The 20,199-nt window shown below is 36.5% G+C and overlaps 3 protein-coding genes across 3 annotated transcripts; 1 reads left to right on the top strand and 2 right to left on the bottom strand.

Annotated features, from left to right (window-relative positions):
- The first annotated feature begins 219 nt into the window (after positions 1-219).
- Positions 220-5,736, top strand: oard1 (O-acyl-ADP-ribose deacylase 1). Its single transcript, XM_056449551.1, has 6 exons — positions 220-358; positions 823-894; positions 1,354-1,522; positions 1,614-1,672; positions 3,245-3,357; positions 3,658-5,736. Exons 2-6 carry the CDS (start codon positions 871-873, stop codon positions 3,758-3,760), a joined length of 468 nt encoding a protein of 155 aa, XP_056305526.1. The 5' UTR covers positions 220-358; positions 823-870; the 3' UTR covers positions 3,761-5,736.
- apobec2b (apolipoprotein B mRNA editing enzyme, catalytic polypeptide-like 2b) lies at positions 4,533-9,352 on the bottom strand. Its single transcript, XM_056449549.1, has 2 exons — positions 8,911-9,352; positions 4,533-5,573 (listed from the first exon to the last, which is right to left on the bottom strand). The coding sequence occupies exons 1-2, from the start codon at positions 9,195-9,197 to the stop codon at positions 5,039-5,041; spliced, it is 822 nt and encodes a 273-aa protein (XP_056305524.1). The 5' UTR covers positions 9,198-9,352; the 3' UTR covers positions 4,533-5,038.
- Positions 9,353-16,304: 6,952 nt separating this feature from the next.
- Positions 16,305-19,783, bottom strand: si:dkey-109j17.5 (uncharacterized). The gene is made up of 2 exons (XM_056449944.1): positions 19,166-19,783; positions 16,305-18,748 (listed from the first exon to the last, which is right to left on the bottom strand). The coding sequence occupies exons 1-2, from the start codon at positions 19,313-19,315 to the stop codon at positions 16,988-16,990; spliced, it is 1,911 nt and encodes a 636-aa protein (XP_056305919.1). The 5' UTR covers positions 19,316-19,783; the 3' UTR covers positions 16,305-16,987.
- Between the last annotated feature and the right edge of the window lie 416 nt (positions 19,784-20,199).

The following is a 20,199-nucleotide window of genomic DNA, read 5'->3' as shown; positions in this document are numbered from 1 at the left end:
GTGTGGTTGCAGACTATCTATTGAATCCTGCTTATGCCTCTATTTAAAAGAATCAACAAACAAGCACGTCGCAGATTGTTTTCTGGCATTTCCTATCAATAATATCGATGTAAGCTTCATGTGTCGTGAACTTTCATTAGTTTTCATTCAAAGCTCTTCCTTGGATCTATGAACAAGGCGCTCCCTCACGCCAGATGGCGGTCAAGCTCTCAAAACAACCCATTTAAACGTTCAATTCGAAAGTGAAGCGAAATTCGCCTTTTCCTGTTTTTCTACTGACATTTTATTTGCAGAAGTTGATTTGATTTACTTAAATGTTAAAAGGAAGGCAAAATCATACGTTCATCTTCTTTGTTTGGTAAGTTAAACCACCACCACCTCTAGTCAGCACACAATGCGTCCCTCGGTGGATGTGGACGTGTAAATAAACCTGTTTTGTTTTACCGCCTCAGAACGTGTAATAACTTGCTTTCTATTTTTATTATGATTATTATACACTATATTTTGAAAAAAATTGTTAGTTGTTACATTTGAATGGGTCTTTAAATGGGAGGTAGAACTAAACCTTGACGGCATATTTGAACAGGTTTGACAGGTTTAGGAAGTTGTTTTAAATTCTGCTCCTGTGAACCTACAGCATTGCACAGTTGACATAGTGAGTGTCTATCTATATGCATGTTATGTTGCTGATATTATAAACGTGGCTTTTGGTCCCTGAATTTGCGCCTTTGTCCAGAGCAGTAACACTCAATATGTTCAGTAGAAGTATATATAGTATTCTAGAAGTAAATAGTATTCTATGTAATAAATGTGTCTGTGCAGAAAATAATACACACAGTCGAGTCCCTTCTTAAATCTCAGAGGAATCTAATGGACAAGTTCGTGTCAAGGAAGGTAAGACAGATGTTAAAAAAAGACTACATGGGGATTTTTTAGGGTTAGTTCTCACAAAAATGAAAATTCAGTTGTCATTTACACACACATTACTTGTTAATAACCTTTACGTGTTTCTTCTGTTAAACACTAAAGAATATATTTAGAAAAAAGCTGGAAATCTGTAACAAGTATTTGTTTTTCCTATTATGGGAGTCTATGTTAACAGATTTCCAGCTTTTTTCAAGATGTAATATTGTGTATTTTGTGTTCAACAGAAGAAAGAAACTTATTAACATCTAGAACCACTTGATGGCGAGTAAACAGTCAGTAAATTGTCATTTTGGGTGAACTACCCTATGATCCTCAGACAGAATAAATTCATTTTGATGTAGGAAAGATTGATTTCAGAAGCATTACCCTGGCCATTGATTAGTCTTGTTGTGAGCAGGTTTGTGTTGTTCCTTATTTCTTTGGCAGGCCTCATTCAGCTCAGGCTGGCAGCTGCTCCACAGGAGAGGTGATCTGTTCACCTGTCCGCCCACCGATGCCTTGGCGCACTGCATCAGTGAGGACTGCCGGATGGGAGCCGGGATCGCTGTACTCTTCAAGAAGAACTTTAAGGGAGTTGAAGAGCTCAAGGCACAGAGTGAGTGTGGATTGCAGTTGCTGAGAAGTGTGAAACTCAAATTACGCCGATCTGATTGTCAGATGTGTTTGTCATCTTCTGTTTTGTGCAGAGAAGCAACCTGGGCAGTGTGCTGTTCTTGAACGATCTGGTCGTTTTGTGTACTACCTGGTAAGATGGTTTGTTTACAGCTTCTGTGTTTTACTGCATTCTGCATTGATAATAGGTGTTCAATGTTCAATCAAAATGAACAAAAATGCTTTACAAATCCACAATTACATTAAAAATATTATATAGGCGTTTAGATTTGTCACCTCTGAAAAAGCCAAAGTTTTATATGCATTCTTTTATTAGACACAAAGTGTTTTATATCATTTTGTTGTTTAACTTTTATTTTGGAGATTGGTGATTATAACAGTTTTCGCATAACATTTACTGCCTGACAAAAGGCTTGTCATTGTTCCCAGTTGTAAGAGCAACAAAAAATAACTTGACTTCTAGTTGATCATTTGGAAAAGTGGCAGAAAGTAGATTTTTCCCATGAATCATCTGTTGAACTGCATCTTAATCATCACAAATACTGCAAAAAACCTATAGGAACCTGCACGGACCCAAGATTCTTTCAGATATCAATCAAGTTTGGTGAAGGAAAAATCATGGTTTGGGGTTGCATTCAGTATGGGGATGTGCGAGCGATCTGCAGAGTGGATGGCAACATCAACAGCCTGAGGTTTCAAGACATTTGTGCTGCCCATTACATTACAAACCACAGGAGAGGGCAAATTCTTCAGCAGGATAGCGCTCCTTCTCATATTTCAGAATCAAAGTTCCTGAAAGCAAAGAAGGTCAAGGTGCACCAGGATTGGCCAGACCAGTCACCAGATATGAACATTATTGAGCATGTCTGGGTTAAGATGGAGGCATTGAAGATGAAACCAAACAATCTTGATGAACTCTGGGAGTCCTGCAAGAATACTTCCTTTGCCATTCCAGATGATTTTATTTGAGTTGATGCAGAGAGGTATGGATGCAGTCCTCCTAGCTCATGGAAGTCATACACATAATTCATTCTTTTTCCACTGCACCATGACTTTATATTCTGTACTGTACATTATTTCCTGATTAAATAACAAAAAAAATCCAGGCTTGATCATATTTTATTTTAGTAAAATAAGCCTAATCCAGATGCCTTTGCCTTTCATGTAAGCCACTTCTGAAACCAAATATTATTTGTTGTTCCTCAAACTTGGATAGGTGACAAGACTTTTGTCAAGTAGTGTAGAGTATGACATGTATAATTGAGATATATATTTATATATATAAATAAATAAATATATATATTTATATTCAATTTTTTCACATTATTGCATTATTATTTTCTGTATTTGACATTCACTCTAATTATTATGATATTAAAAGCAATATTAGAACTTTTAATAGAAATTATATCATAGAATAATAGAATTTTTGGTTTACATTGAAGCCTTTCCCTGTAATGAGCTCCTTTTCAAATGTATTGTTTATATAGTTTTAAACCAATTGTTTTTATTGATAACAGTTTCTTAGTCATTGTTTTAATTTTTCTTTTGAATTTAAGTTGACAAAAGAACCCAAATACAATTAAGAAGGCAAATATAAATATAATTGTCTTTATATAGGCCCAAATATTCCTGAAAATCATGTTGCACCTAATAGAATTGTTCCTCACCTGACCTTTTTCACTTTTTTATCTTCCTGCAATAGGTCACAAAGAAGTACTATTACCAAAAGCCCACCAGTGAGAGTCTCAGAAAGAGCCTCATGTCTATGAAGGAACACTGCTTGGCCAACGGCGTCAACCGTATATCCATGCCTCGGTAAACTGACAGCTTCAAATACAATAGCATTATTTTTCATTTAAATTCCAAAGTTTATTGTTTTAAATTAGATCTGTTTTTAGGGCTACTTATTTTAATTAGATTCTGCTTTAAGAACTTTAAACAATGAAAAATTGTTTTGCATTTGAAAGTAATCAAATAGAATTTGTAAGAAAAATAGATTAACTTTTAATTAGATTTTTATTGCCCTAAATAGATGGCAAAACAAATGTCTGTGGGGGAAAATACTTTTAGAACAGCCCTGCTGAAAAATAACTGTTGTCCTTTTTCACCTTCTAGTATTGGCTGTGGTCTGGATAAAATGCGTTGGGAAAATGTGTCTTCCATCATCACAGACGTCTTCCAGGACACTAAAATCTCCATCACAGTGTATACAATCTAGACCCCAGCAGGTCTGAAACTCAGGTTATTTCTTTACTGTTCTTACAGAATGGTCAGGGTGTTGCTTTTTGTTCCCATGGAATTTCACAACTTAATACTTATTGTGTGTAGGGTGTTCGTTCAACTTCTTCTGGGGAAATACAAGCTCTTAAAATGTTTGAAAGCATAAAGACTGTTCCTGTTATATACGCTAATATTCTGCAACTGTTTTTGTCACCACTAGAGGGCGATGTTGCATTGGTATAGTTCAATCTTAGAGATTATTTGATAAGTGACGCTTATCAAGTGTATGAAAAATAGAAATCCACTAGATGATCTATAAAAATAATTGCACCAATATTTTGTTATTCTCATTTCCAGATTATTCTTTAGTGGTCCTCAAACCTGTTTCTGTAGCTTTTACTGAATTTGAAACTAACTGAATATCTTTCTATAGCAGAAAAAGTGAGAGTGCTATTTGTGTATGTGCTTCTGAACTCAGTATGTGTCTCGTTTTGAAGGCTGCACCCTCTGAAGGTCGCATTAGTCAACTGCATGCGTCAGCCAGGCTCTCTTATTTCAGAGAAGAAAGCACCCATTATAAAATTGACTGTTATTCCTCATGAGGCATAATTACTGTCATTTCTGTCTTTGGAAACAAATGTGACCTCCTGAGGGTGTAGCCTTCAAAATGAGACACCGCTAACATCATACATATCATAGTGCTGTCTGCTCGGTGCTCATGATAGGAAACTGACTCAAGTGTATTGTATTAACATACAGGAATTTGCATACAAGGATATATTTTTTTTAATCATTTCTAAAAACACATTCAAACATGATGCTTAGAGCAATGCAAATTACATAAATGTTTGGCTAAGGTTTTTATGTTAATCAGCAAAATATCAATAGGATACTCCATATACTTTAGATGTAAATACTATATGGGTGTGGTTTGAATTTATTATTATAAAATTTAATGTCATACAAGACAAATGCTGCTAAAATTGCTGGATCATTGCAATAATTAGCTCTGAAGTACCAATCTCCTTAAAGGCAGGGCCCAGGCTGTATTAAAGCAGTCTTAATCAGAGGCCAGCTATTTACACTGTTAAGATTGCTGGGTTCCACACAATCCATTTGTGTTGGGACAACATGAAGGAATTATGTTAACTTATTAGTTTTTACAAATTTAAGTAGATTGAACATAAAAGTATTAAGTAAAAAAGAACATCAAGAATTGTTGATTTAGCTCATTTTAACTAAGTAGTTTGAACAAACAGCCATTTTTGAGTGTACCCTACTTTAAAATATCCTGCAATCTCTCATCATAATACTCAAAGTTATCTTGACAGTCTTCCCAGGGTGTAAAATTATCTTCTTCATTCTCAACGAAAGTAGACCAGACATACACGAAATCCACAGGCCTCATCATGCGTAGTTTACACCCTGCCCTAACTAGCGCCTGAAGTCCGGCCTGTATCTCCGGTTCCTCCCATTCAAAGAGACGGGAGCAGTGGATGTTAAGGCGCAGCGCCTTGCGTGCTTTCAAGATCTCCACAAGCTTAGCAGCGCAGGCCACACAAGGGCTGGAGGATGTGTACCAGGTCACTGTATAGTGGAGGGACTTGTCGTAATAGGCCAGCACCTGTTGAAAGAAGGCCTCTTCGGCATGTGAGCCTGAATGCTCATCCTCCAGGTAACCGCGAACGCCATCAGTCTCTGCTGCGCCACCTTGTATGTCGACCTGGTAGCACAGGAAGGTCTTGTTGCGCCCGGACGAGTACTCCACATTTTTAAATTGGAACTTGAAGAAGGTTGGGTTCATTCGGTCTCTGTGGAGAAAAAAGGAATATTACATATGAGTACAAGAAAATCACATGGTGTTTTTGGTGCATTTGGGCTGCCATTGGTTGCATTCATATTAAGTTAAATGTTTGGTATACAGCTGGATTTGCAGAATTTCATACACTTATACCAATAAAATGTATAAACAAAAGAATTTACATTGTATTGTGTTTTGATTGTGTTCACAGTTGGAGGGTTTGTTTCAATCAGTTTGGTATTAGAGGGATAGTTCACCTGAAAATGAACATTTCCTCACTGTTTACGTTTAAAGTATTCTGAAGAAGGTATTTCATTTTGGAGGAACTGTCCCTTTTTAAATAAAATTTTGAAGCAAGATAGTGTAAGCTAATTTAAGGACTATCACATGAATTTCTGAAGAAAAGCAAGCTTGAATTCATGACTAACTAGGCTTTTCTGATGCCACCCATCCATTGTTTACAAATTTAAACTTCCTCTGTGCAAATCATACAAGTCACAAAGTCATGTGTGACAAATAAGATATTTTTTCCACATTCTTCACTATATCTCCCTTTGTGTTCAACAGAAGAAATTTGTTTTATATATATATATATATATATATATATATATATATACAGATAGATAGATAGATAGATAGATAGATAGATAGATAGATTTATAAATATGTATGTATATATACATATACATATATTTATATACATACATTTATATACATATATTTATATACATACACACATTAATTTATTTATATATTTATTTATTTAAGTATATATATATATATATATATATATATATATATATATATATATATATATATATATATATATAAATAAATAAATTGATGTTTGTGTGTATATATATATGGTAGTGTTTAATTCATCAATAAAAATCTATCAATAACTTCAACAGGATGAAAATCTGCAGACTGCTTTTGGCTTTTAGCAACATTATTCAACTCTTCCAGACTGAAAATCTGTGCAAAGGCAGTGTGGTGGATTCTAGCATTAAAAAAGGATTCACGTTGAACTCTTTTCTTTTGAGTGGAAACACATAAGCCTACAGTGACTCAAAATAGAGTTAATGGGCTTGTATGAAGCACTTTTGTTGTAATAAGATCTTATAAAATATCAGGTGGAGTATTACTTGTTTGGAAGAACATCCTATTGTCTGATGATAAGACCAAAGCCAAACATTTGTCCAGTTACAATAGTTAGTTAAAAGTCTGTGGGGATCGGAACACCACGCCCATGGGCTAGCTGAACAATGAATTTCAAACATTATTTTAGTTTTGAAAGCGTTGAAAGCATTCATTACTGTTTTTCCAAACTAGAAACTGGATGATGGTTGTAGATCCAGTGGTTCAAATGCTAGTGCTGGGGTTTGAGGTCTGGGTTTGTGGAGGTCCATACGGGTTGGAAGGTATATGGTTGGAAGATGTAACTTCACAGCTATGAAACATTTTTTATGTTTTCACTGATGTTCCCAAATGGTGGTAGCTCCATCAGCTCCAACTCAAACTTTTAATTTTTGATAGGAAAAAAATGTCTCTTTTATAAACTGCTGCTTTGTGCCTTGTGTAGTTCGGTTGAATCACACTCGTTTTCCCTCTTGGTGCGGTTTGCTTGGGCAGGTGTGAATGTAGCAAACCAAAAGCGGACCAAAAATGATCCAAACTAGAACAGACCCAACTGCAAAAAGTACTGCACCTTTTCGGACTGTGCATTAAAGAATGTGAAGGAAAATTTTTTGTTGACAGTGCTTTACCAACAAATTTAAAGAGAGAGAGAGAGAGAGAGAGAGAGAGAGAGAGAGAGAGGGAAAAACATTACCTGATGGATCGTTGGTAATATTTCTGGAAGATGACCATGTCACAGTTTAGCTAAAGTAATTCGCTCCTTATCTTGGAGTGATGCGTTTGCAGTGCAATAAAACATTGTGTTCCAGCCACAGCTGTGCTTCATTCTCGAAGTGAAGTTTCACAAACTAATTTTGAGAGGAGCACATGATATGATTGAGCATGACTGGCTTCTCATCTGTACTCAGTAATAATTCAATCAGAGGGCCCCAAGTTTACTATAAATGGATCGTTTTCTCCCTACTGCTCTATCTTCGTTTTAGAAAAATTCCCCCTTCCACCCCATCTCCTCCTTTTCTAAGAGGGGGCTCTCGAGACCTACCTGATCTTGTATCCCCTTATATGCTTATTGACTGGGCGGGAGCCTTGGGCTCAATTATCTCCGAGCTCAGGGTTCTCTCCCTGGACAGCATGCCAAACCTGCTATTAACGCTAAGCATATCTAAGTGGGAACTCTTGAAATGCATAGTTTGTCTAAAGTAATGTATGCAAACTATATAGTATACTATGACCAGGGATACAATCAGCCAGTGAAGTCGTCCCTCCATAGTAAAAAGTGACATTTTGTGTCTGCCAGTTTGTTTACTTGCAGGAGTTCCATTGGCATTTTCCCGCACATTAATTCTGACCAATCAAAAAGCAGTTTAGGAAATACGTCCAATAACATCTGGCCAATGAGTGATGTGGATTTTGTCACACATGCATATTGGTTCTTTTCAACTGGTTTGAACCAAATAAAGCAAACCACAGAGGTGAAAGCACCCTAAACTGGTTCTGCTATGGCATCACAGTGAAAACCCAGAAAATCTTTAATTTCAGTAATGTAGTTTGCATAAAATCTACTGAAAATCTCATCACACTGTACCATCATGTCAATTAACATTTTCAATATTTTGTAATTCCCAACTGTTTTAGTCAGAATTTAGTCTTTTTCTTGGTACTTGGAAACTCAGAATTTTGGTTCAACTTAATTTAGATGATTTATTATATAAAGACAATTCTGATATGAACTCTCAATTCTAAGAAGAATCTCAAAATTGTAAAATTCTCAATTCTAGACAGCCAATAAACTTGACATTTTATGATATAAATTTAACAGAATTGTGAGATTTTAGACAATTTAAAAAAATCGAAATTCAGTCAGTCATGAGAGAAAAGTCACATTTATGTTGTTTTTTAAAATCTTTAAATGATGGAAACAGCCTTCTATAGATGACTCTATGCAACCTCTATAGAGTTCAGTGCACCATTCAAACCATGTTCAGAAATACGCCAAATAACAGTTGTAGTCCAAAGATATCTCTTAGGTGTAATATGTAGAACTTCAATGGTCTGAGTACTGAGCTATGTGGTACTCCATATTGAATGATTGATATTATCAAACTTGAAAGAAAAGAAATTCTTAAAGTCAAAAAACATCTCCTTGTCCTGATGCAACTAAATCACCAAAAGGCAAATATATTTTTTTGAGTGACAAATGTTTGACGTACCCTACAATGATCTCAAATGGTGGCAGCTCCATCGGCTCCAGCTCAAACTCCTCATTTTTAACAGGGCCTTTGGCTTCTTCTGGTATCTCCCCATTCCCTTGAGGCATCTCTTCATTTTTTGGCTGATTTTCTGGGGTCTTCTCTGGCTTCTTTGTCACCTTTTCGTCTTTGTTTTTGCTTTTTTCTTTCTCCTTTTCAGGTTTACTCTCTACTTTCTCCACTTTCTTCTCTTTCTTTTTTATAAAACCACCTTTACTGGGGGTCTTGCTGTCCTTTTTGTCCGCCATGACTTAGCCGTGCTGTGAAATGAGTCTGCTAGAAGTGAATGACTGAGGGCTGTTGTTGATTTAGTACGTGAGTCAGAGAGATGACAGCCTGAATATGTTCCTAAGTCTGAGAGTTAAAGAAGAAGATAAAGATAACTCACTGTCACAAACAGAAGCTGGTCAGAGAACGTATGAGGGAGGGAGACTGAAGGGCAGCTGCTCTCTTGTTTCCATGCTAAAAAAAAAGTATAATGAGGAGGGGGATGTTTTTACATTCATTGTTTTAACGCGTCCCCCACACTTTGTTTAATTGGTGCATCGGCTTGCCATTTTCTTCCTGCTCAATATCAAATGCGTAATGAGCATTGATTTACCCACACACTCATCTAGGTATTGCCCCGGCCTTTTGATCAGGATATTATTGCTGTTCACAAACCAACAACAGGCAGTTTATTAATAACTGTAGTTTGGCAGAGAGTTCAGAATGACTCAGTCTCTTCACATAGTGAATGCCATGGTTCAGTTTAGGCCCTTATAACAAGGTTGTTTAAAGGTCAGTTATACACTGGTCAGTTAATAAAAAAATACAATTTTGCACTCAATGACCCATTAGCAGTGGTGTAAAGTAACAAATTATAAATACTCAACCTACTATAATTGCGTAGTTTTTCTCAGGAATTGTAATTTACTAAGTAGTTTTATAAATGAGTACATTTTTAGTGCTCTATTGGTACTTTTACTCCACAGCCTGCAGTTACTATTTGATTGTGATTCCTGTCCAATCAAATCACACATAGAAGGTAAATCGCATTATAATGAACTACCTCAAGACATGGCGATTTATAATTGCAGCAAACTGTTTGGAAGCAGTAAAAGTGTCTAAGAAGATGTCCAAAATCTTACACGCATTGATCCAGAGACTGTTTCAGTGCATGTCACTGATGAGAAGATGACGGATAATAATAATAATAATACATTTTATTTGTAATGTGCTTTTATTAGACTCAAATAGCTAGAAATTTGCTAGTTTTGTAGTGGATGTTTACTGTATTATGACAAAATAGCCTTACACACCCATCAACATAACATCAGATTGACGATGTACCCCAATGTCATGGAGACGTTGCATTTTGTTTGAAAATGAAAATTGAGTTGATGCCAGAACCCAACGTCAGGCTGACATCAATGTCCAACATCCAACCTAAAATCAACCAAATATCAACAACAACGTTTAATGATGTTGCAGCTTGATGTTGTGTAGACGTTACCACTATGACGTCTATCAGACGTTGGATTTTGGTTGCCGTACCTGATGAACAAATGTCAGTATTTGACGTCAATATGATGTTGGTTTAAGATGTTGTCTTGACGTTGGATTTTGGTCACTTTCTAACACAAGCTAAAATCAACCAAATATCAACATCATTTGACATCATTATTGGACATCAAAATAGCATTGCCCTTAGATGCTGGTGGTCATCTGACATCTAAATCCAACCTAATAATTACGTCTTATGATGTTGTGTGCCTGCTGGGCAATAACTAAATGCACTACAGAATGTTACGTTTACACACATTCACAAATTGCATGTAAATGCATCAGCTTTTTACAGCGTAATACTCATTACTCTTGAGTTCTTTTAAAAGAGCTACTTTTTACTTCTTACTTTGAACAATATTTACAACAGATACTTTTACTCTACTTGCACTACATTTTTAGGCAAGTAATGGTACTTACCTGAGTATGCTTTTTCAGTACTCTTCCCACCACTGCCCATTAGCACACTTCATATTTAGGGATTTTAATAATGTTGGAAGAACAAAGTCTCTTTTCTGAAGCAATCACAGATGTGGTTCTCAAGGTAAAATTTCTGTACTTGAGTCTTATTGTCCCCGCTTCAAGTTTTTAGTCATTATTAGTTTTGTGCAGGGTCAGGCAGAATCTGTGGACATTTTTGTGCAGAATTCATTGTAAAAACAGAAAATAAAGTCTTAAAACATATAAAAATGTATTTTTAAAAAAGTATAGAAACTAAAATCGTAAAACATGAAATAAAAAAATTATACTTTTTATATTTTATTTAAAGCTACAATGCAAATTAGATCCACTCATTTGGTAAACAAAGAAAATATAATAAATCTACTATCTAAATATTACTTTACAAACTGTTTTATAAAAAAGATAACACATAACAGATATATTAACTGAAATTAATATAAAAACTGAATAAAACTATATTTATACACATTTACCTAAGTAAATAAACAAAATGTTGGGCTAAAAAATGTGCAGATGTCCAAACCATAACTGAACTTTATTTTGTTATTCTAATTTTAAATAGGACGTGTCCTTGAAAACAATCTCAGTGTTTTAATGAGCTCTCTGGTTGTACATGTACAACTTTAAAACCGTTGGTCTGAGTACTGAACTATGCAGTACTCCATATTGAATGATTGGTATTATCAGGAAAACAAATTCAGTCATTTAGCTGTGTTGATAAACATCTGCTCCTCCTGAAGCTTTATTTCTGGTTAAGTTAGCAACTGTAGACATACTCAAAAGTTTGTGTTATAGCTTCATGCTTTTTATAGGCTGTCTTTGCTGTGGTACTTGGACAAATCCATTCCAAGCAGCAATATAGCAGACATTTTGTTTTGGGCTTAGTAAATCTAAAAAGGCTTAGATTTATTGCATCTTTTTCATTATCTATGTGGATATTAAAGTTGCCAACAGGTTTTTTCTATCCAATACAAACTCAATTATAAAATCAGTTAATTATTATTTAATTAAATCTTTATTGTACACTGGAGGCCTGTTTACAGTAGTCTATATAAATGTATAATTGAGATTAATTGATTATACTATATAATGTTACATGTGGCACCATTACTTCAAAGGAATTTAAATTCAGTTCAATTAAAACTCGACTGCTGGCTGATACTGAAAACATTATTGTCAACTGTAACAACACCTGCTCCTCTGCCTTAGGAATGAAGCTCATGTTTATAACAGTAAGGTCAGGTCTGGTTTTAGCCAGGTCAATAGGAAGAAAGTGCTTTAGATCAATGTGATCGGATTTATAATAAGATTAGTATTATTTGGACTGGGCAGCACTGTGACTCAGTGGTTAGCACTGTCGCCTCACAGCAACAAGGTTGCTGGTTCGAATCATAGCTGGGCCAGTTGCCATTTCTGTTTGGAGTTTGCATGTTCTCCTCGTGTTTGCATGGGTTTCCTCCTGGTGCTCCGGTGTCCCCCGCAGTCCAAAGATTTGCAGTATATGTGATTTGGATCAATTAAATTGGCCATAGTGTATGATTGTGTGCGTGTGAATGTGAGAGTGTATGGGTTTTTCCCAGTACTGGGTTGCGGCTGGAAGGGAATCTGCTGTGTAAAATATATGCTGGAATATTTGGCAGTTCATTCCACTGTGGCGACCCCTGATAAATAGGGCACTTAGCCAAAGGGAAATGATTGTATGAATTATTTAGACCAGGGCTGTTACATTCTTTGTAAAGTGTCCTTGAGCTCTGGAAAGGCGCTATATAAATAAAAGAATTATTAGGGCTGCCCAAACTCGGTCCTGGAGGGCCGGTGTCCTGCATATCTTAATTCCAGCCCCAATTAAACACACCTGAACCAATCAAGCTAATCAAGCTCTTTCTAGGTATTCTAGAAAGCTTCAGGCAGGTGTGTTAAAGGAAGTTGGAGCTAAACTATGCAGGACACTGGCCCTCCAGGACCGAGTATGGACACCCCTGATTTAGACTGTACACTGCAAAAAGCAATTAGCTACTTTTTTTTTTAACGCATAAACCTATTGTATCTTGGAACTGTTAAATTGACAAATTAATTTTCTAATTATGCACAGCTCATTTACTTAATTTGAAGGCAATGGGTCTACTCACATTTTGAGGTAGTCAAATTTGTTTTAAAGTCAACAGATTTACTCACTTTTTTAAGTGTACATATTTTTTTTTTTTGCAACGTATCTATTTTTAATTTGATGAACATCAAGTAAATAATTTCGCATAAATGGGTTTGGTTAAACTTATAAATGGATTTTATATTCACTATTTCAAGGAACAGACACAGTCTCTATAGGGTGAGTGACCATATGCTGTGTTATCAACAATTCTAACTTTATCAATACTAATTTAGATAGAAAACATCCAATTCTCTCATAATATTTGTGTTGTGCCCTGGAGGCCTGTATACAGTAGACAATATAAATATCAATTGAGGTTTATTGATTATAATATAGCAATAAGACACCATTACTTCAAGGGAGCAGTTACTGAAACCAGACTGCTGGGTGATACTGGGTATATTACTATACATTGTAGCAAAGGCTTATGTTTATACAATAACCTTTGGGTGTAGACTCATGTAATCATCTGGTTTTAGCCAGGTTTCTGTTAATGATTGCTAGTGCAATCCATTTAGTCAAGTGTTAACAGTAAGACTATGAGTATTACTGATTGATATAATTAGTGCATTGATGAACTTTAGTGTATATAAACAGTAGTGTGAATACCATGGATTGAGATTTAAAAGTAGTTTAATAGTAGTTATTTCTACAATTTTTATATTCTATAATGGCTACAATATGACTGAAAAAAAAACTTTTTACTTAGTTTTATTCTGTTTTTTTTTGCAACCTTCTAACATTATGACCTGTTTTTGGTTTGTGTTACAGCACATTCACATTTCAGTCTAACCGCACCAAGTTCAATTAGAGGTGGACCAAAACCCATCTGGTTGTTTGGTGTGCATCAGGGTTCAGATAGCAGCATTCATACTTTGTTCACCCAAACTGAAAGTTCTGTCATCATTTAATCCCACTTCATTGTTCCTGTTTGACTTTCTTTCTTCTGTTGAGCACAAAAGAAGATATTTAAAAAAATGCTGGATGCTGGGATCCAATGGCTTCACTAGTATTTTTCTCCCTGCTATGGAAGTCGATGGGTCACAGCAGCCAGCATTTAAAATATCTTCTTTTGTGTTCAACAAAAGAAACTCGTAAAGGTTTAAAACCACATGAGGTAGAGTAAATTATGAAATTTTCATTTTGGGGTGACCCTTTAATCAAATTAATCTCTCTAACAAAGCGTTCAAGAACTGTTTACTGAAAGGTTTTTTGCAGAACGTAATATGTATGCCATCACTGTGAAAACGCCGTTTTGGAGCTTCCTTTTATGAAAGTGTAGTTTAACTAGGATTACATAATGAAGTCATGGTCTAGCTCTGTTTAAATCAGGGGTGCCCAAACTTTTTCCTATAAAGGGCCAAAAAGCAAACTTGATTGAGATGTGTGGGCCGAATATATACCAAACCGTATATATTAAAGTTGCCATGACTAATTTTTAAATATATTTGGTAATATTTAAAAATAACTAGAAAATGTGGCTTTAAATCATATTGACTAATAATGCTGTATCGTTTTTGACATTTTATAATGAACTTATTACAGTAAAACATAAACAATCCCATTTATAACACATGTTCAATGCTGGATACACTAGTCAAGCTTACTTTGATTTGCTCACAGATGTCTTGTGCAGTTTGCTGACAGTATTTACATTTTAAAAGTCTGATTCATTTACAGTATTTAACCGAATCATTTAATTTCAGTTGGCTTTTTTTGTAGCTCAGAAATAAAACAAAGAAACGAAAGGTTATGTTCAATTCAAAATCACGATCACTGTCAAAGGCATATGCCCCAACCACCTCCCCATCATTCTCCTTCTCTTTTCAGATGACATGGTGGGCCAAATCAAAGGTTACCATGGGCCAACTTTGGCCAGCCGGCCCCATTCTGGGCATCTCTGGTTTAAATGGACGTCTTGTCGTTTTTAAAAGTTATTATCATAGAAATTCAACTGACCAATACACACCTACTCATGAAATCCACTGACATGTATCCTTTGTTGGCATAGAGACTGCAATTTCTTTTGATGTTTGTCAAAAAGGGAGCATGACAATGAGGAAATTAAACTGCGATTAACCTCACTGCTATTGCTGTTTCAATATCAAAGTCAAAATATGGCTGTGGCATTCCTTCATAAATGTTGTAATGAAATGTCAAAATTGTCAAATGGACTTTACTTTTCCTAATTTGTCGGCCATTATAAATTACATTTTGCACAAAAAATACAACAGCAAGCGCACAGCAACCCAGAAAAATGATACTGTAGTCCTACTGAGAGTGACAAAACTGAAATCAAGATTTATGTCTGACACACACACATGAATGTTCATTATATCTGCACTGCAGCAGTGCTGCTCTGCCTTACAAATAAATCTGGTAGAAATTGGGTGTATTGATTTCATGTCATGTTTGCTATTTTCTTCCACACGATCAGAATACACAAGCTCTACTGTTTTAATACTCAACCTAGAACAGGTGCGCTGTACTTATAAGCGTAAACACACACACTGACATCAGTGATTGTGCTACACAGAAAATGAAAGTGCTTGACCTTTGGCATATTATTCAGTCATGACAGGACAAAATTGAGGTTTAATAACAAACTCTTTTTACTGAAATGAAAATGTCTTGTCCACACAGAAGGTCTTTAATGTGCAGCAGCTCTTCTTGATATCCCACAGGCTTCATTTCTTTCCATTCAATCCTGCAAGCTAGGAAAGAATGCAGTCCACCATCAGCGTTCTCCAATTCCCCACAGTCCCAAAATGTAATTATTTTCAATTACAGAACCTGCCTGCGGCTTTCTAGCGGGTGAGTTTTGTGCACAAAGAAAACACACAAAAAGCCTGTCAGCTATATTGCAACTCTATTTATTTAATTCTTCCCTTAAATGAATATGAAGCTAACTATTATACACCAAATCTTTATTAAGGTTTTGTTGGAAATGTTAGCATTATTTTCTTTATTACAGGTGTTCATTTGGCTTGAAGGACGGGTATTTGTCTGTGGTTCTACAACATGCTGATAGTGAAGGAGAGTTATTATATAAATGTTTAACTATTAAGTGTGTACTGTACTTGTCTGAATCTGTTGCATTTTAGGACGTAAATGGTGAAACAGAACCTAATGTTACATAAAAGTCTGCAAAAAAGCTACTAATAATGAGTAAAGTCATAAGTTAAGACTTTCATTACTTTATTAAAATATTTAAATAGTTAGAATAGGTAGATCGATAGATAGGGGACAATAAATAATGTTTGACAGGGGTATTATTAAAAATGGTGAATTATTGTAAATGTTTACCTATAATAGTAGGTTGTTTTTACATAATTTAGCATGAGAATAAAAGTGAGCAAAGAATTGAAGACCGAACAGACAAAAGTTCATATGCATTATCATTACCTGAGTGTTTCAATGCTAAATGTTCATCGCAACATGAGTCTGGAAAGTGATCAACCTCATTGATGTTAAAATGAAAAGCAAGTCCTGTTTAGTTTATGGTTTGCATATCTGCAGTTCCAGTTCTTTTTCCCTTTTGAATGAGGAATATATAGCTGGTGGTGACGCTTGCTCACACACAGGTGCATGATGCACATGCTAGTTGTAGTTATCTGTAGTCCTTGTAGTGTGTTCGAGTGAAGGGATGAGATGCAGTCAATCCAAGATGACAACACAGTTGGATTTGTCTGTGTTAGATCTTTCATGTTGACTTGGTGTGTCACGGCCTTTAAGTCTAGCCTTTTACTTACTTAAAAAAGGAAACATTTGCTAACTAAAGTATTTGTTTACTTTGGGGTAATTCTGCAGTTTTTGTATCAGGCACGATTCCTGTTTTGTATCTGAGGTGTTTGGTTTGATATCAGCTCAAAGGAAATATAATTAAGACCAGAGTATCCTATAGTTAGCCTTCAAGTAAATCAGAGTGTCCAAGTTTTTTGGCAGAAATCGGCATTGATCTGGCCTAAGAGTCTTGCTAACCGTGTTAAATATCTGATCCACTGACGTGGTTGTTGCTGGCACAGTAAAAACTTTCTTGGCCACTTGTGAGAGCAAAGGGAAATCGATGGACTTGCGTTTCCAGTACTGTAGTGGATCTTCATCCGTCGGCTCTTCGTGGAGATACGTGGACAGCTCCTGCTCCACAGTCTTGGCCTGCATGGTCGGCCTCTGCTTAATGAAAGAGAAAAGCTTGCAACGTTTGGACGGAGACGGCTGGGCCTCAGAGTAATGCTCTATTGGACTCAAAGTCCGAGTATGCTTTCCAACCTCGTCCAGCAGCACCTGCTTGTGCCAGTCGCTGTCACTGCTCCAGGACAGCTTGAACTGTGGGTCCAAGGTGGTGGCTGTTACATAAAGAGGGTCCTCAAGAATGCCTGCCAGTCTGCGGTCCAAAGCTTGAGACAATCCCATCACGATCCCAGAGCACTGTTGAGTTACGACCTCAGCCAGATGTTTGCGCAGTCCCAACACACATGGCAGTGCTAGGCTGATGGACACATGCTTGTCTCCTTGAACCATGTCTGAGGCCTCCTCAAAAGGCTCCAGCACCTCAACCAGCTCTCTCAGAAGAGCTTTCTCTAAATTACCCAAGACTAGGTCATTCCTGTCCACAATATCCTCAAGGAAATCCATCGAGTCCACCATTTGGCGCAGTATTTTTAACTGATCGTTCCACTTGTCTGTGGATGAGGGTCTTTGCCAATTTGTTGAGGTGCCAAACACTTGGACAAGTTTTTCAGGAGCCACTGTAGCAATTATGTAGTTGTAGAGGAGACTTGCTTTGTTTAGAGGAAGCGATATATGAGGAGAAGCGCAAACTCCCTCCTTTATGCACTGAGCTAATAATCGGGCAAAGCAGTCAATCCTACTTCGACCGAGACACTGATCTAAAGACCTGTGGTTCTCGTTGCTACTAACGCCTTCCTTGGATTCCCCTTCTCCAGGATCTCCATTGCTACCATCTTCCTCTCCTTCTTCATCTTCTTCACCATTTCCAATTAGACTGAAGCCAGGAAGACGAAAATCAGATCTGCTTTCACAAGGCAACAGGTCAGCGACCACTCTGAACACTTTTCCAGTGATGCCGTGGGATTCGGAGATCTCATCAAACTCGCTGAGCATTTGCTGAGTGTTGCTGTGGTCTGGAAGGGGTAAGCAGGCTAAAAGGGCAGATCTAATGTGCCAGTCTGCATTAATGAAGTGGCAAGTTACTCCAAGATACCCAGCACCACAGCTGTTACCCACAGAGCTGCTTCTCCAGAGGTCAAGGGTCACACTGCAGGACTCTGCTCCTTTTAATGCCTGCTTTGCAGCCAGTTGCACTTGTGAGACGTAAGCTGGCAGGAGCTGCTGTTGTATATAATGACATGGTACAGGTATGTATCGGGGCTCCAGGAGCTGGAGGAGTTCACGGAAACCCTCATATTCCACTATTTGCGCCGGCTGCAGGTCTCGGATGATCATCTTAGCGATAGCTTCAGAGATTAGCGATTGCCGAGGGTCGCTGTAGTCAAACTTGTTCATCCCTGCAGCAGTTTGAGGGATCACTCGTCCACTTGGAGGACCGGTACATGTCTGCATAGCCTCTCTTTTCACATCTTTCTTCCTCACAAATTCATCATACATGGCCTGATGTTTACGCTGTGAATATGACATGATTATATACAGGTAAATATATATGCAGAACATGATATTTGTAGTAATAATATAATATACAAAGCATACACATTAAAAACAAATACATTTTAAGGGTTCCCACTTTCTCTGATTAATGCACATCTATAACTTGTTTTTAATCAGTAATTAGTAAGTTATTAGTAAAGAACAATTTCTTTTATAACAAAAAAGGTAACAAATCTAATTTCTATTAATTTTTTTTTTACATTTTACTACTTTGTTTTGGCAGGAAATTAAATTTTTAATTAATATAATGTACATTTTTATAACTATAGGGTCCCCGAGTAGTGTTGAAATGTGACCATGGTTGGATTTTTATCTCCAAGTTGTTCTTGTTATCAGGCACAGAACACCGTTAACTACAAAAAAACCAACTCTTACCTTTAAATGTGTAACAAAGTTAGAAGTAACTGTCCGTTTAGCCTGAATTCTTGTGCCACAAGCTTTGCAGTTTGATTCAATTTTGCCATTTTCTCCCTCGCAGACGATATTGAAATAATCCAGAATGGAGACCCTAGATTTTGACGCCATCAGTGATCTACAAATCTTCCCCGATATTAGCGACGACACCGTGAAAACAGCTCTTAAAAATAAACGTTGATATCCTTTTCAGTGTTCCCAAATATCTGCTTTGGGATTTAGGTTAAAAGCCTAGACTCGGCATAGAGATGACAGGATAGCGATAGCGCGTTCACCTGATCTGACGCTGATTGCATTGTCCTGTCATCGGAAAATATCTTCTCTGCTACACGTCTTGATCAAAACAAAAAATGCACGTCCGTCAAATTTGCGTGAGCGCGTAAACGAGTATGCCCGGTTCCGTTTCAACCGTAAACATGGCTATCCGCTAACAGCTCATTTGCGATGAACACCAGGAAGTAGACAGCGAATGGGGCATTTATTTATTTATTTATCCATCATGCCGCCTCTATTTGTCTTTTTTTGTCGTTATTCTTGGTTATCCACCCACTTTGTGACAAAGGTTTACCCAAGCATCCATAGTAAAGAACGGCTTTATTGCTCGCTTTGAAGAAACAATGGGTTAACAATAGATTTAATGCTGTCAATGTCTATAATGTACAGAAAACATACACGACTGCGAGGACGCGCTTAATACTTAATGCTCGTGCACGTTTAAATCGTGTATACCTAATTTTCTGTTTTAGCAGAAATTTTTGGTATCAATAAAATGTCTCTAATTATAATGCATAGGAATTATATTTACAATTATTAGATCACCATTTTTGAAAAATAAATACAGTACTCAGCATAATTGAGTACACCCCATTTTGAAAATGAATATTTTTATCCATTCCTCAATGAATATAGACAATGTATTTTAGTGCATTTAAACAAAACAGATTTATTAAACAGATAGATTTATTAAAAAAATATTTTAGTCACCAAACATATTT

The sequence above is a fragment of the Danio aesculapii genome, chromosome 23 (assembly GCF_903798145.1).
Source record: "Danio aesculapii chromosome 23, fDanAes4.1, whole genome shotgun sequence".
NCBI classification, from domain to species: domain Eukaryota; kingdom Metazoa; phylum Chordata; class Actinopteri; order Cypriniformes; family Danionidae; genus Danio; species Danio aesculapii.
This window is presented reverse-complemented; position numbering and strand designations above follow the sequence as displayed.

Coding starts and splice junctions, on each gene's coding strand:
- apobec2b (XM_056449549.1), bottom strand. CDS start 9,197: ATGGCGGACAAAAAGGACAGCAAGACCCCCAGTAAAGGTGGTTTTATA. Junction 5,574..8,910: donor CCATTTGAGATCATTGTAGG/GTACGTCAAACA, acceptor TTTTCTCCACAG/AGACCGAATGAACCCAACCT.
- si:dkey-109j17.5 (XM_056449944.1), bottom strand. CDS start 19,315: ATGGCGTCAAAATCTAGGGTCTCCATTCTGGATTATTTCAATATCGTC. Junction 18,749..19,165: donor ACTTTGTTACACATTTAAAG/GTAAGAGTTGGT, acceptor TCATATTCACAG/CGTAAACATCAGGCCATGTA.
- oard1 (XM_056449551.1), top strand. CDS start 871: ATGGACAAGTTCGTGTCAAGGAAG. Junction 1,523..1,613: donor TGAAGAGCTCAAGGCACAGA/GTGAGTGTGGAT, acceptor TGTTTTGTGCAG/AGAAGCAACCTGGGCAGTGT. Junction 1,673..3,244: donor GTCGTTTTGTGTACTACCTG/GTAAGATGGTTT, acceptor TTCCTGCAATAG/GTCACAAAGAAGTACTATTA.